This window comes from Esox lucius, chromosome 13 (assembly GCF_011004845.1).
Source record: "Esox lucius isolate fEsoLuc1 chromosome 13, fEsoLuc1.pri, whole genome shotgun sequence".
NCBI lineage: Eukaryota > Metazoa > Chordata > Actinopteri > Esociformes > Esocidae > Esox > Esox lucius.
Window position 1 is genome coordinate 4,163,652 of NC_047581.1, and position 17,030 is coordinate 4,180,681.

The 17,030-nt window shown below is 40.8% G+C and overlaps 1 protein-coding gene across 9 annotated transcripts in view; it reads right to left on the reverse strand.

Moving 5' to 3' along the window:
- The window catches only part of cntrl (centriolin), a 57,606-nt gene that overhangs the window by 29,509 nt on the left and 11,067 nt on the right, over positions 1-17,030 (reverse strand). For all 9 annotated transcript variants that reach the window (XM_034296580.1, XM_034296579.1, XM_020052593.2 and 6 more), the window contains 4 exons: positions 14,689-14,798; positions 11,790-11,984; positions 1,441-1,594; positions 153-840 (listed from right to left, as the gene is read on the reverse strand). In XM_034296580.1, the coding sequence (XP_034152471.1) occupies positions 153-840; positions 1,441-1,594; positions 11,790-11,984; positions 14,689-14,798 (1,147 nt within the window). The remainder of the gene's footprint in view (positions 1-152; positions 841-1,440; positions 1,595-11,789; positions 11,985-14,688; positions 14,799-17,030) is intronic.

Consider the following 17,030-nt stretch of genomic DNA (forward strand, 5'->3'; position numbering starts at 1 on the left):
GAACATAGAGTTGAAAACAGGTCCCACACAATACTTTTGCCATTATAACATTTATAAAAGCATTGGGCAGCTCTGTTACATCGACTTCGTGGCTATCCCCTCACTGTCCATTTCTATGGTTGAACTCACAATTAGGGTGAAGTCTCCCTCACCTGATGTGGCCGGGCTTCCCTGAAGCGACAGTCCTGGTCATCTCCTCGAGGCGCCTCTGCACCTCAAGTGGGCACAGCAGTGTGCCTCGGACCTCCTCAAGGGAGCTCTGCAGGGCACCCACGCGCTCCTCTAGACTTGCCTTGACATCCTGCAGGGCGCTGAGCTTTTCCAGGAGGCCTTGCTTCTCCTGCTCTCTCTCTGCGGTCAGCTGAGCCTGGGCATTGTCCTTGGCCTGCCTCTCCTTTTCCAGCTCGGTTCGCAGGAAGGTGTGCTCCAGCTGGCTGAGCATGCGTAGTTGTCCCAGCTCCTCTTTCAGCCGGCCTGCCTCGGTTGTACGTTCCTTAAGCTGGCTCTCCAGTTCCGCTTCATAGACGCTGATCTGACCGTGCATGCCCCGCAGCTCTGCGTTCTCCCGCCTTAGCTGTTCCAGTTGCTGTTGCTGCCCCTTCAGCTCCATTCTAGCCTCCCCATGCGCCGCCTCTGCGGTGGAGGCGATCCTCTCCAGCAGGCGATGATGCTCCTGGCTCTCCTCCAGACGGCGCTGCAGAGCCTCCTTCTCCCTCTGCAGGTGGTGGCAGTCAGCCTGGGAGTGCCGGGCCTGCTCCTTCACCCCACTCAGGTAGTCCTGCAGGCCAGAGATGATGCCCTCCAGGTCCCTCTTCAGGGCTTCGTTGGCTGCGATCTGACCTGTGGGGGAGCAGTGGCCGTTGTCTGGTTAATTGTCATGATTAAGTTGAGAGCCATGTCAGTAATTCTAAATAGATATTAAGGCATTTAGAAGATACGGGAAACAGCAATAACTGGCAACTTGGTAAGTTCTAATTAGAGCTCTAAATAGTAATGGGGGGTTCTGAAACAAGGAAGCTATTGTGTCCTCAACTCAATCGTCAGAGTTTAGCAGAGCTGTCTGGGATATAATTTATGCGAACAGGTTAAGGTTGTGGCTAAAGCTTTGCACCATGTCAAACTGACCCAATAAAATAAATTGAACAGGGTAAATGGTTGTACAAATGGAGTCTATTATACGCCTATTGTGATGCAATGAAAATGCCTTTGGACCAACTTTAAGTCAAACCAGAAGTAGATCTCTGTCTGACAGTCATATCGTACAGAGATGATTCTTGTTCATTACTGGCACATCACATAAATGTTTCGCAACAGAAAACAAAAAGGAAAATGTCTTACTGGACACAATGTTTCTCTAGTAGATACTGCCAATTTCTGTAAATGTTTTTCTGTTGTGGTGCCTACTGTAGTAAACGGGACACACTGTCTAGTCACTCTCACCGTCGGTCAGCTGCTGCTCAAGGTCCTTGATGTCTGCTGTCTCCTTGGCAATGCGGAAGAGCAGGTCGTCCAGTCGGACCTCCAGCTCCCGGTGTTTCCTGCTCATCGTGTCAAGCAGCTGACTCTTACTGGAAAACTGTCCTTTGATATGAGTCTGGAGATCCCAGAAATGTTTACGCACACACGCAAATACACACACACACACAAGCTTATTTTTATCGTGCACACATTTAGTTCCATCCCTGTTAGTGAGCATTTCTTGTTTGCCAGTGGACTACATACATTTGTATTCTGCTGGCAAATTCATGGCAAATTAGCTTAAGTTGCTACTGCAGCTAGCAATGCTACTAAGTTAGCAAACTTGGTATTTTAATTTTAAAACCAGGTTTCTGTTGTTTTATATCTCCTGACCCTTAATGGAAAACCAAAATTGCAGCAGAAGCTGTTGGCAATGTATCACTCAGTAGGTTTCTCCAAAGATATGAGCATGATATCACCATTATACTGAGGTGATTGGAGAGCTAAAATAATATCTTCATCTCATTCTTGAAGATCAGAGTCATTGGGGACTTAGAAGTCACAGTCAGACACCTTCAACAGAAGGTAAACTGTGCTGCCTGCTGCAAGCCCTCACTTGTTGACCACATTCATCCACCCTCATCTAAAGCCATGTGGTTCCATGTGCTGTATCTATAGGAAAATTGGCTGAAAGCTTGGGTTGAAATCTCATAGCAATATTATTACTTTTTATTTAACTTTTTCAAGAGCTTTGAAAATCCTTTGGAGATTAAAAACCTTGTGTTTTGAATAACTATTACCTCAAAGTCTAAAACTTGTAATAATGACTAGCTGGATAAGTGTTTGGGTTTATTCTATCATCTAATTAGGGCGATATCGCAGCACCATTGCATCTGACATCTCACTGCTGGTTGGCCTCTGAAGCTAAGCAGGGTCATTCCTGTTGTTCACAGGATTGAAGACCGGATGCTGCTGGAACTGGAGTTTCAGGACAAGTGGGAGGCACTGTCCTTCTAGTGTAAATATACAAATCGGCAGTAGTCCTGCATTGGAATTTAAACAGGTATCCTGACCCCCTGTGTGCAAAAGTTCCTGGTGTCCTGGCAAAATTTCCAATACTTCTCATGTCAACCTAATCATCCCCACCAACTATTTCTGATGGATTTTCGAAGTACGCATCCATGCATGCTTTTTGGGGTAATATACAACTCCAGAAAAAATTACACAACTTTAGTTTTTCTATCATTTGTGAATGATATTTATACAATAACTATCAATATAGGTGACATTAACTGACTTTTTCATCAAGTGCAGTGGTCTCTTAATTCTTTCCGGAGCTGTAGATCACAACCCGTTGCGCAGTGAAAGAGGAGGTGTTTCCACAATTCTTTTGTTTTTTCACTTGATGAAAAAGTCAGTTATTGTCACCTATATTGATAGTTATTGTATAAATATCATTCACAAACGATAGAAAAACTAACATTGTTGTGCCATGAAATTAAATGGCTTTGGCTGTGTAAAGTTCATCTTCATTCATGCTAGCAATTGCTCAATTCTTATGACTATTCCAAGCAGTAAGTTAGTAGATACTAGTAGGACAATTACAAGCTGATAAGGTGTTAAAAATGCCAGTGGCAAAAGCCATACAGTTCACATATGCTATTTGTGGTGCAAGTAAACTTAAGAAGCGTTAGTCAATTTAACACAATGCTTAATGGTGTCTTGCAAAATATTCAAACTTGGCGCAATGTTAATCCGTGACAAAATGTTCTAATGTCGAGACGATACAACGACACTCAAGAAACATATAGCTTAGTGGAGTAGTGGTTAAAGACACAACCTGTCAAAAAAGAGACCCTGGTTCGAATGAGGGCAACAACATTCGTCCCTTCTAATTGCATGCCGGTTAAACTAGGCATGACTTTTCTTGTTTAAAAATGACTAGCTACTAACATTTATCCAGTCACAGATGTCTAAGTCGCTCTGGATAAGAGCTTAATATATTTGACAGATCCCACCCTGTTCATCAGAAAGGATGAAGTGGCAAGTCTAACCACCTGACTACATTAAAATGGTAGATGCTTTCAATAGACTCCTTCTGTGATTGACCAAATTACCCAAAAACGGCATGAGCATGACGATGAAATAAGTGCCAACAAAGAAAATATGCATTCCAAAGAATTGACAATATACTATCATTGTTATTACAGCTATTGTTAATATTATCATAAGTTTGTATGAATTTCCTGCTTAATATAAAACATTTTGTGCAAAAACTATAAATGCATACACTACTGTTCAAAAGTTTGGGGTCATATAGAAATGTCCTTGTTTTTTAAAGAAAGGCAATGTTTCTATTAAAATAACATCAAATTGATCAGAAATACAGTGTAAACACTGTTAAAGTAAATGGCTACAGGAGTCATTGAAAATGCCCTTCCTCTGGTCCCCTATACAGGCCACACTATGTATGCTGTTCTCTACTCATGGGAAACATTTACAGTATATTATGCCATTAAGAGCAAGACAAATACTAACATCCCAATACAATCACATACCTATGTGAACTTTATTTCTGTGTTGCATGTTGACCTTTTGAGGCAAGTGAAAACAATAGCACAGGCATATCAGAGGAGACAAACGCTAGTGACCTAACCCCTCCCTTATATTTTCTCTACTGGATCCTCGCTGGCCTTGGAAGCTTTTGTATTTTTTTACTTTTTACAGTTTCGTGACCCACTGGCCTAGTATTGTTACAGAAAATAATTTAACACAATGGCTTTCAAAGTAAAGGTCACAAGAAAATGCAGTGGGGTTGTCAAAAGGTAATATTAGCCTATTCAAGAGGGATTAAAATATATTGTAACAAACGTTATTTGTTGATACGTACAGTATTTTAAAGTTACTATATTTGGATTGGGAACAACAAATTCTACCCCGACAAACAATTGGGTAGACATTCCTGTTGGTCTGTGTATTAGTGTTTCCAATTAAATATTTCTAAAAAAATAAAATAAAAGACAGATGATATGGAAAATATAATGTTGAATTCATTGTAAAAAGCAGGATAAAATAAAAAGCGCAAACTGTTTCCTACACCTATGGCTCATCTTAGACACACACAACACACTTTTCTCCCAACTGAAAATGGCATGAATATCATTCCTCTAGTATTCACAACAATTATGTTGTGAATACACCACAGGTGTTCAACTCACCTTTTAATTAACAGAAATTAACATTGCAGCTATAGTATTGCTTGGAATTATGAACTGTTCAGATGAAATAGATTCTGCATTCAACTTGCTAGTTGAATTCATCAATTTACTACTTTAAAATGTGTCTTGGCAGTATAGGGCTTCCTACTTCAAATCACTTCATCAGCTTAATTAATATTATTTAATTGCACCATAAACCAGTGAATATACAGCTCTGGAAAAAATTAGGAGACCACTGCACCTTTTTTTTTTTTTTACTTTTCTGTTCCTCACTCAAAACAAATGGAAAGAAGCTGTAGCTTCTTTTCCAGAGCTGTAGCTTAATAGCTTATTGTGACCAAGCAAACCAAGCAATGTTTTTTATTATAGGTGACGTGTACTAGAGTAACTTTACCTAAAAGCATTACAAACTTTGTTCTCGTGTTTACAGAAGAGTGATGCTAATATGAAATCAAGCAGGGGTAGAAAGAAATTAGCCTTAAAAATACCTTTCGATTTTAGTAATGGTTTAAAAAACCAACAAGTTGTCTAGTTGTCTCTGTAAACACTCTCTACAATTTAAAACATAGTTGTGAAAGAGGATATGGACAGGAGAGAAAGTTCTCTGAAAAATAACAGTTCCTCACCAGACTAGGATGTGGTACTCACTAGAAAGTCAGATTGCTCTTTGGTTTAGTTTGCATGTTGCAAAAGCAAATCCAGTTAGACAGCTCTCATCTGCTTCTGCTTTCCCCTGAGTCTACAGGGCACCCCGGATAGAAACAGTGAATTTCCTTCAGGGTGGAAGTTGCCCCTTTCTTCTTTCGGACTTCACTCTAGTCCCCACACCCTAAGCCCTCCAAACTACCCCCTCCCCTCATCTACTTCCCTCTTGCTCTCTTTGAATGAACACAGGAAGCCGCCCTGTCCACCAATCAAGGAGCCTGGATCGGCTGTAACAACGCCCCTGTCATGTGGAGTAAGGCAAGTTATTTTCCTCCCAACCACAATGGTGGTTCCCCAGAAGAGAACTGACTTCTCTTAAAGGAACATGATCACCTTTAGTTTTTTCTTATAATACATAATACCCTGGAACAGGGGTTCTCAAACCTCTCCTTGGCAGCCATGTTTTTGAAAATTTCCAGCGCCAACACATCTGATTTCATTAGTGAACTTTTTTTTCACTCCCTTTATCATGTAAATCAGATGAGTTAGTTAATGGATACAACAAAAATTTGAAATGTATCCCAGTCACCAGAACAGCTTTAAGAACTGCAGCCATGGAACTCCCAAAGGTCTGGTAAACCTAATGAACTCCTAAGAGAGGTCCTTAGAGTTGTTATGGCAAGCTTTGAGCTGGATAGCCATTTGTTACAATGCTCTCCGCTTCTCATTGCAGGGAGGATAGCAAGTAGAATGTTCATTGAGCTCTCAGAAATGCTTTTTAAAATTAGTTGTGGAACAGTGCCTGGTCTCATATCGGTTTGTGCTGTTCTATGATTTAAAGTATTTGGCATTAAAATTAGTTACAAGATGTGATAAATAGCTTACATAATAGGAAAACCGGTCTGGGACCAGGACCCTCTTCCTTATGAACTGGAAGAGATTTTTCCTTTACATATCAACAATGCCCATGTGTTCTAGCAGAGGGTGTTAGAAAATTGCCTAAATGCTGTACAGGGTGGATGTCAGACAGGGCTGCCATTTCTAGTCAAAGTGTTGGGCTAGTGTAGCTACCAAAATAAATGTCTTAAATCCCAGAACCAACAAAATAAAAAGAAATTTTCGGCTGGTCCTTGAGCAAGTCATTATTTCTGTAACTTAACCCAGATAAGAGCTGCTGTTAAATTCCTACACTGTAAATATAAAAGATAGGTTTTATAAATGACAGTGATATGTTAGCAATAGTTAAAACCACAAATCAAGTAATTTCTAAGCAGGTCAAAATGTTTCACATAGGTTTTTCAAGTTGAAAATCTGGTCATCTAAACACCATGACATACTAATTAGTTAACATTACTTTACTTGGCAAGCAGGTCACATGGCCCTGGCCTAAAACAAAATAAGCAGCATGAGCATGTATTCTGCCTGTCCAGGGGGTGAAATCAAACCCAGACAATGGGCTAGTGTGTTTTGGGGGAAAGGCACACTAAACCCTGACAAATACTAGATTCTGGCTCACCAAACCCTGCCAAATATTAGTTATTTCTGTGTACCAAATAGGCCAACTAGTTTTCCTTTCTTTGAGTGTAAATATGACAACATCCCTAACCCTTCACCAAATGAAAAATATATACACTACCATTCAAAAGTTCACGGTCACTTAGAAATGTCATTGTTTTTGAATTTTTCTTGTTTTCTGATCAAAAATACAGCGCATCATTGCATGTCGCAGATGCAGATCCAGTTAGACAGCTGTAAATGAGTATTATAGCTGAAAACGGCTGATTCTTTATGGAATATCAACATAGGTGAACAGAGGCCCATTATCAGTGAACATCAGTCCTTTGTTCCAATGGCACGTTGTATTTGCTAATCAAAGTTTATAATTTTAAAAGGTTAATTGATCATTAGAAAACCCTTTTGCAATTATGTTAGCAGATGAAAACTGTTGTGCTGATTAAAGGAGCAATAAAACTGGCCTTTAAACTAGTTGAGTTATCTGGAGCATCAGCAATAGACTCTGTGCACCAGCGTAGTGACGAACTTCCGCTTTTGTCTAGATGTCGGTATTGCAGTTTCCGGAAAATGATATGCCGACATCTGGCTAAAGCGGAAGTTTGTCCATACGCTTGTGCACAGAGCCTATTATGGGTTCCATTACCAGCTCAAAATGGCCAGAAATAAAAAAAACTTTCTTATAAAACTCGTCAGAGTTGCAAAGAAAAAGCCATGTCAGACAGGCCAATTAAAAGAAAAGATTAAGATAACACAGCAAACAAAATAACACAGACCCTGGGCAGAGGAAGACTGGAAAAAAGTGTTATGGAGAGAATAATCTAAGTTTGAGGTGTTTGGATGACAAAGAAGAACATTCGTGAAACGCAGAATAAATGAAAAGATGCTGGAGGAGTGCTTGACGCAATCTGTAAAGCATGGTGGAGGCAATGTGATGGTATGGGGGTGCTTTGGTGGTGAAGTGGGAGATTTGTACATGATAAAAGCGATCTTGAAGGAAGGCTATTACTCCATTTTGCAACGCCATGCCATACCCTGTGGACGGTGCTTGAATGAAGCCAATTTCCTCCTACAACAGGACAATGACCCAAACCACATATTAAAAGTGGTAAGAATATTTACTTAAACTCCAATAGAGAATAATACAGACCAGGTATTACAAAACAGTTCAAAAGGTCTACCCAAAACAGTCAACCTTGTGTGTGAGTGTGGGTGAGAGAGTAAACGTGTGATTGAGTGTTAATGACAATAAGGCACACGTGTGTGCATTTAAAAAGTTACACTATATTGTGGCATTATAAGGTAATGTTGTACAACATTGAAACACTTAATTTTTATGTGCAAAACTGATGAAAACAAAGCCTGAAAGTAGCAAGCTGATGTTAACTGTTAGGGCTGCTACTCAGGTCAAATAGTTAGCTAGAACATTACGTAAATTGATAAACGATTTAGCCGAGGCTTCTGAAACGAACACCAAAACAAATGTCAGTTTCTCACCTTGACCTTCTTCTTCGTGTATAGATACATTTTCTGTTCTGATCTCAATAAGTCTGGGCAAATTACTGATAAGGCACTAATCAGAGGTAGCATTTTTATGATGTCATCATGTAGACTTCTCACAAAGTGTTTTACAGTATTTTTAAACTATAATATACAAAACACTACAGTATTTTGATACAAAATACGAAGCCAATTTCATCAACCCTATCAAATACAAATGACAAAATCTTATTTTGTGTTTTAAATACATGTATCATAAATACTTCCCATCCCTGATGCAGTGACATACTGTGATCACAGACAATGGTTTTCGGAAGTATTCCTGAGCCCATTCAGTGATGTCCACAACAGAACTGTGTCTGTTTTAAATCCGGTGCCGCCTGAGGGCCTGAAGATCACAGACATCCAATATTGGTTTTTGCCCTTGTCCCTTGCATACAGAGATTTTTCCAGATTCACCGAATCTGAATCTTCTCTGAATATTATGTACCACAGATGATGAGATCCCCAAAGTCTTTGCAATTTAACGTTGAGAAATTGTTGCCCTATTTGCCTCCGCAGTCTTTTACAGAGTGGCGAACCCCTCCCCATCTTCTGAAAGAGTAATCCTATCTGGGATGCTCTATTTATAACCAAGTATGTTACTGACCTGTTGCCAATTAACCTAATTAGGTGTGCGATGTTCCACCAGGCTTAGTTTTTTAGCATTATACAACTTTTCCAGTCCCATCTTTTTTTAAACATGTTACTGGCATCAAATTCTAAGCGGAAATATATTTTTCAAGACACAATAACATTTCTCTGTACCAACATTTGATATGTTGTCTTTGTATTATTTTCTATTGAATATAAAGTTTACATGATTTGCACATCTTTGAATTCTGCTTTTCATTACATTTTACACCACGTCCCAACTTTTTGGGAAGCAGCGTTGTATATAAATATCAACTTTGTGTATAGTTGATTTCAATCCCCACATCGTTGTCAACCAATAGCAGCACGATTACAGCAAATTTAATTTACGGTATGTGGAAATTTACTTAAATGTGATTCTGCATTAGGAATGATTGGTTTCAATGGCAGGGTCCCCACTCTAAGTCAATTGTCAAATTGCCTGACTTTTCCCTGACTAAAAAGCAGAATTTCCATGACCTATAATGGACAGAAAATCAAGCAGGCATTGTGCAGAGCACTGAGCAGACAAAAACCAGCCCACAGTATTTTAAACCCATCAATTTGCAAGCTTTATTTACTAGTTCACAGACATTTTCAGTACAAAACTAAGTTTTCACTGCTTAATTAAACATTCACCGATCAACCATAACATTATGACCACTGACAGGTGAGGCGACTTTGACAAGGGCCGAATTGAGATGGCTAGATGACTGGGCCAAAACTGCAACCCTTTTGGGGTGTTCCAGCTCTGCAGTGGTCAGTACCTATCAAAAGTGGTCCAAGGAAGGAAAAATAGTGAACCGGCGATGGGGTGATGGGCGGATAAGGCTCACTGATGCATATAGGGAGCGAAGGCTGGCCCGCGTGGTCGGATCCAACAGATGAGCTAATGTAGCTCAAACTGGTGACAAAGTTAATGCTGGTACTGATAGAAAGGTGCAAGAACACACAGTGCATCGCAGTTTGTTGTGTATGGGTCTGCGTAGCTACAGACCAGTCAGGGTGCCCATATGCTGACACTATGTCCACTGCCGAAAACACCTACAACGGGCACGTGAGCATCAGAACTGGACCAGTTGGAAGAAGGTGGCCTGGTCTGATAAATCACGTTTTCTTTTATATCACGTGGATGGCCGGGTGCGTGTGCTTCACTTACCTGGAGAATACATGGCATCAGGATGCACTATGGGAACAAGGCAAGCAGGCAGAGGCAGTGTGATGCTTTGGGCAATGTTCTGCTGGGAATCCTGCCATTCATGTCAATGTTACTTTGACACGTACCAGCTACAGTACCTGATTTGTTGCAGAACTGTGCACCCTTTCATGGCAATGGTATTCCCTGATGGCATTGGACTCTTTCAGCGGGATAATGTGCCCTGCCACAAAGCAAAAATGGTTTGAGGAACACAACAAGTTCAAGGTGTTGAATTGACCTCCAAATTCCCCACATCTCAATCCAATCGAGCAACTGTGAGATGTGCTGGACAAACAAGTCCAATCCATGGAGGCCTCACCTCGCAACTTACAGCAGATCCTTTAAGTCCTGCTAACGTCTTGGTGCTAGTTAACACAGCACATCTTCAGAGGTCCATGCCTCGATGGGTCAGGGCTGTTTTGGCAGCAAAAGGGGGTCCTACACAATATTAGACAGGATGTCATAATGTTATGGCTGATCGGTGTAATGCACAATTACGATCATCATTAAGATGATACTCCTGTTGGCTTCATGCGGGTAGCATGCTTCTTACTGTTTGTGTGGCTGTGAAGTGCTCCCTCTCCCATATTTGATGGGAGACCGCATATCTTGACTGAAGTGATTGCCAGTTGACAAGCGGGTGGGGGATAAATGGACGCTGAAAAATTAAGTAGCCTAACCATAACAATACGCAATATGGGAAATGCAAAAGCATATGGGAAAAAATGAAATGATAAAGAAGAATACTGCATGGAAAATAAGTTTTGATAAATGGCAACTAAAATTTAAACATGCTACAGAATTCCCTGATATTCAATGACTTGGACTAAAAAATTATAAAATCCCCTGACCTTCCATGTCTGCAATATACTTGATATATCCCATGATATTCCAGAAATTCCATGACCAGTGGGAACCCTGCAATGGGTTGGGTCAAGAAACAAAACACAGGTGGAATGTATTTGAAAACCTGTCATTGGCTTTGTTTAGAGATAAGCCAGTTGCTGATGATGTTGTTTTGCACAATGCCCCTCTTCACAAACTTAAATTAGTTCATATTTAAACTAAGTATGCAAGTAAATTAAATATGTAAAAAAAATCTTAAAAGTCTCACCGGTCCAAACTGAATCATACTGTTCGTTGTTTAAAACCAAAATGAAATAACAGAAAAGGGCTAAATGAATGTCTCATACAAAGAAATACTTCCATTACGTTTTTGAAGAAATTCTTCTGAGAGATTGGACAACATCCTTGCATAATGTAACGCAGACTGTCATGAATTCTGCAGCAAAATCAAGCACTTTAGCTTTCAGATATCAACAGATATCACAGAGGAATATTCGGTTGAAAAGCATATCCTGGGAGTTTGTTATATTGCTTTGCAGTGTGAGAGCAATGTGGATGATGTATAGTGTGATTTGAAGTTATCTAGCTGTGGTCCGGAGCATATATGAAGGAACATGCACAAATGAGTCGGTTTTACCATAGTTTTGTGTAGCCAAGTTCATCAATATGCTTAGCCTTAAAATCATTTTGGGAAACTGGCCCTAGACCAGAGCTAGCTGCTATCTAGTTACAGTACTAACGTGTTGGGCGTCCTTGGGGTTATGTGTGTCCAGTAGGCTCTGGAGTTGGTCCAATTCTCCCTGGGCTCGACTGATCTCCCCTCTCTGCCTGTCCAGCTGGCCCTCCAGTGCCTCCGCCTCATCTCTCAGCTGCTTCACATGCTGTATCCTCCTATGAAGTTGCTGTCTCAGTTGTTCCTTCTCTGCTTCCAACAACTGAATAGCCCAGGAGGTTTAGAAGAAATCCTTGTTAGATGACTGAGCGATTGTTTGAAATGAGCAGTTGTGTAAGTTCCATGTAACACTCATTAGTTAATTAATCTAATTAATGTCTGTAAATAGAAAAAAAATGAAAATTGGGTTTATGGATATGTTTTCTCAATTTTCTCATTTTTGGTTTATCTCCCCTTTGAGTCTGAAGAATATTCTTCACTTCCATACAAGGGACGTCAAACTCTTCCACTGCTTCCGAATTACGCCCTCATAAACATCATGGACGGATTCGGCTTTTGAGCCATACAAGCAACCCCTTAACTGGGTCAGATGCGTATGTTGTAGGCTACAATGAAAAAACCGAAGTGACCAATAAAAGAGGCTAACCGACCACCTCAGACTCCCCCTTTGTTATACAGTGGGGAGAACAAGTATTTGATACACTGCCGATTTTGCAGGTTTACCCACTTACAAAGCATGTAGAAGTCTGTATTTTTATCATAGGTACACTTCAACTGTGAGTGACGGAATCTAAAACAAAAATCCAGAAAATCACATTGTATGATTTTTATGTAATTCATTTGCATTTTATTGCATGACATAAGTATTTGATACATCAGACAAGCAGAACTTAATATTTGGTACAGAAACCTTTGTTTGCAATTACAGATATCATACGTTTCCTGTAGTTCTTGACCAGGTTTGCACACACTGCACCAGGGATTTTGGCCACTCCTCCATACAGACCTTCTCCAGATCCTTCAGGTTTCGGGGCTGTCGCTGGGCAATATGGACTTTCAGCTCCCTCCAAAGATTTTCTATTGGGTTCAAGTCTGGAGACTGGCTAGGCCATTCCAGGACCTTAAAATGCTTCTTACGGAGCTACTCCTTAGTTGCCCTGGCTGTGTGTTTCGGGTTGTTGTCATGCTGGAAGACCCAGCCACGACCCATCTTCAATGCTCTTACTGAGGGAAGGAGGTTGTTGGCCAAGATCTCGCGATACATGGCCCCATCTGGCCCCATCCACCCTCCCCTCAATACGGTGCAGTCGTCCTGTCCCCTATGCAGAAAAGCATCCCCAAAGAATTATGTTTCCACCTCCATGCTTCACGGTTGGGATGGTGTTCTTGGGGTGGTACTCATCCTTTTTCTTCCTCCAAACACGGCGAGTGGAGTCTAGACCAAAAAAGCTCTATTTTTGTCTCATCAGACCACATGACATTCTCCCATTCCTCCTCCTCTGGATCATCCAGATGGTCACTGGCAAACTTCAGACGGGCCTGGACATGCACTGGCTTGAGCAGGGGGACCTTGCGTGCGCTGCAGGATTTTAATCCATGACGGCATAGTGTGTTACTAATGGTTTTCTTTGAGACTGTGGTCCCAGCTCTATTCAGGTCATTGATCAGGTCCTGCCGTGTAGTTCTGGGCTGATCCCTCACCTTCCTCATGATCATTGATGCCCCACGAGGTGAGATCTTGCATGGAGCCCCAGAACGAGGGAGATCGACCGTCAACTTCTTCCATTTTCTAATAATTGCGCCAACAGTTGTTGCCTTCTCACCAAGCTGCTTGCCTATTGTCCTGTAGCCCACCCCAGCCTTGTGCAGGTCTACAATTTTCAAAAGCTCTCTGGTCTTGGCCATTGTGGACAGGTTGGAGTCTCTTTGATTGAGTGCGTGGACAGGTGTCTTTTATACAGGTAACGAGTTCAAACAGGTGCAGTTAATACAGGTATTGAGTGGAGAACAGGAGGGCTTCTTAAAGAAAAACTAACAGGTCTGTGAGAGACGGAATTCTTACTGGTTGGTAGGTGATCAAATACTCATGTCATGCAATAAAATGCAAATTAATTATAAAAATAAATCATACAATGTGATTCTCTGGATTTTTGTTTTAGATTCTGTCTCTCACAGTTGAAGTGTACCTATAATAAAAAATACTTTTGCTTTGTAAGTAGGAAAACCTGCAAAAACGGCAGTGTATAAAATACTTGTTCTCCCCACTGTATGGTTTAGTCCAACGCCTCAGCCCATCTGAGTTGGAAATAAGAACATGAGGCCTATATCCAATATTTATATTTGTTTTGACAAAAAAATTATTGAACATTTCAACTGATTTGTTTAATTCTCTATTTACAGACATAAACAGATAAGCGTTACACGGACTGTGTAACAGTGCTGTAAAATACAACCTAATTATCTTAACATTTGGCATGACAATGACTGATGAAAAGAGAATCTGAAAAACTGATCTAGGATCACAATACTGTTGTTGCATTCTGTTGACCAAGCTGCAGCAGTACATGTAAACCATTGGACTGGAATATTTTAATTTGTATGGTTTGAAATGTATCAGAAAAAAATTCAGGAAAGCATCTAATGATAATCATAAGGTAATAATTATGTATTATCATCTGTATAGAAACAAAATTAGCCCCAAAGTAGCCTGTGGTCTGAAGTCACTGCTTCGCAGTACAACATTGTTTTTGCGTCCAGATGATCAAACCTCGTCATGGCACAATGACAATCTCGAATGTGTTCCAGGGTGGATGTGTGAATGCCGGACAAGACTGCCCTTTCATGTCGTATTCTAGTATCCTCCAGCCCCTTACTGTAACAAATTCTGACAAAAGTAGTGCACAACATAGTAAACATGGTAGCTTTTATGATGTAGACAATAGGAGAGAAAGATTTGTATCTCTCACCTTTTTCTGGGAAAGCGTGTCCTCAAACAGCCTTAGCTCTTCGCCAGCCCTGAGGACCTGCTGCTCAGCCTCTTCGATCTCCCTGTGCAGCTGCTGCAGATGCTCCTCGGCTGGGGACAGTCACACACACATAACCACACCTTCTCCTGCCACACACATATCAATCAGAAACAATTCCTAGAGAATCAACCCTGTATGAGAAATTAGAATTGTGTAAGCTTACAGTGAGGGAAAAAAGTATTTGATCCCCTGCTGATTTTGTACGTTTGCCCAAAGAAATTATCAGTCTATAATTTTAATGGTATGTTTATTTGAACAGTGAGAGACAGAATAACAACAACAAAAAAATCAAGAAAAATGCATGTCAAAAAATGTATAAATTGATTTGCATTTTAATTAGTGAAATAAGCATTCCACCCCTCTGCAAAACATGACTTAGTACTTGGTGGCAAAACCCTTGTTGTCAATCACAGAGGACAGATGTTTCTTGTAGTTGGCCACCAGGTTTGCACACATCTCAGGAGGGATTTTGCCCCACTCCTCTTTGCAGATCTTCTCCAAGTCATTAAGGTTTCGAGGCTGACGTTTGGCAACTGGAACCTTCAGCTCCCTCCACAGATTTTCTATGGGATTAAGGTCTGGAGACTGGCTAGGCCACTCCAGGACCTTAATGTGCTTCTTCTTGAGACACTCCTTTGTTGCCTTGGCCGTGTGTTTTGGGTCATTGTCATGTCGGAATACCCATCCACGACCCATTTCCAATGCCCTGGCTGAGGGAAGGAGGTTCTAACCCAAGATTTGACGGTACATGGCCCTGTCCATCGTCCCTTTGATGCAGTAAAGTTGTCCTGTCCCCTTAGCAGTTGAACACCCCCAAAGCTTAATGTTTCAACCTCCACGTTTAACGGTGGGGATGGTGTTCTTGGGGTCATAGGGAGCATTCCTCCTCCTCCTCCAAACACAGTTGAGTTGATGCCAAAGAGCTTGATTTTGGTGTCATCTGACCACAACACTTTCACCCAGTTCTCCTCTGAATCATTCAGATGTTTATTGGCAAACTTCAGATGGGCATGTACATGTGCTTTCTTGAGCAGGGGGACCTTGCGGGCGCTGCAGGATTTTAGTCCTTCACGGTGTAGTGTGTTACCAATTATTTTCTTGGTGACTATGGTCCCAGCTGCCTTGAGATCATTGACAAGATCCTCCCATGAAGTTCTGGGCTGATTCCTCATCGTTCTCATGATCATTGCAACTCCACGAAGTGAGATCTTGCATGGAGCCCCAGACTGAGGGAGATTGACAGGCTGAGATTAGGAGCACTCCCTTTAACCCATTCAAACCGGGTCACACATCTGTGTGTTTACCTTTAAGACCGGATCACGCATCTGTGCGTAGTCACCATTAAGCCCGGCAAACGCGTCTGTGTCATTTTAAGCAGTGTCATCTTTTACAAGGCACATGGCCAATTATATGCACTGTGATTGGCTGAAATATTTTTGGGGTGAATGACAGAGATGCCTAGGGATTTTTTTTTAACTCATGTTTGACTGGTAAAATGCTTTGTGATTGGTTGAAATAAGCCTACACATACAGTAAGTTCTCTTTTACTGTCTACGGTTTTGGTCGACATTTTTAAACACCGTGCTAGCGATCATTTATGGCTGACTCATGTGAAGGAAGTGATATTGATGAAGTTACGGAGGATGACACAGGACCAGATTCAAATTATATCCCAGATGATTTAGATGTACCAGCCGATCGCGTAGTTAGAGAGCAGTGGATCTTAGCGATGTTTTGTGAGAAAGAGGAGGATATGCGTGATTTCATTGGCTTCCAAGAAGAATGGAAGACCGACAACTTTCACTCTTGAGAGTAATGACAATAAATTAATAAATGTCTAAAGATGATGATTATGGATAACAACAATACAAAATAAATAGGATGCAATAGACAATGCTAGCTTATGATGGATGATGATAATTGTGATGTCTGATGACTGATAATACATAAAACATGTGTTTGAATTTTTCTATAACTTTGTATCAGTGATGTTCACTTGTCACTTTGCTACCTCAAAAGTATGAAATAAAAATTGATCTGTATTTATAATAAAAATATTCTAGATGTTTTTGTTGTTTATAGATTTTTTTTTTAATGTAGTTGAAGACTACGGCCAAGCAAGTCAGTCAAGTTGAAAGCCAAAGTAGTATGCTCTCAAATGCTTTCTATTCCATGTTTTTATCTGCTATAGAGCCTGAGAAATTAAGATTTTAGTAGGCGTTGACACATTTTAACAAATATTTCTGGAAACCCTTAGGTTTTGGGAGGGGGTTTACAGAAAA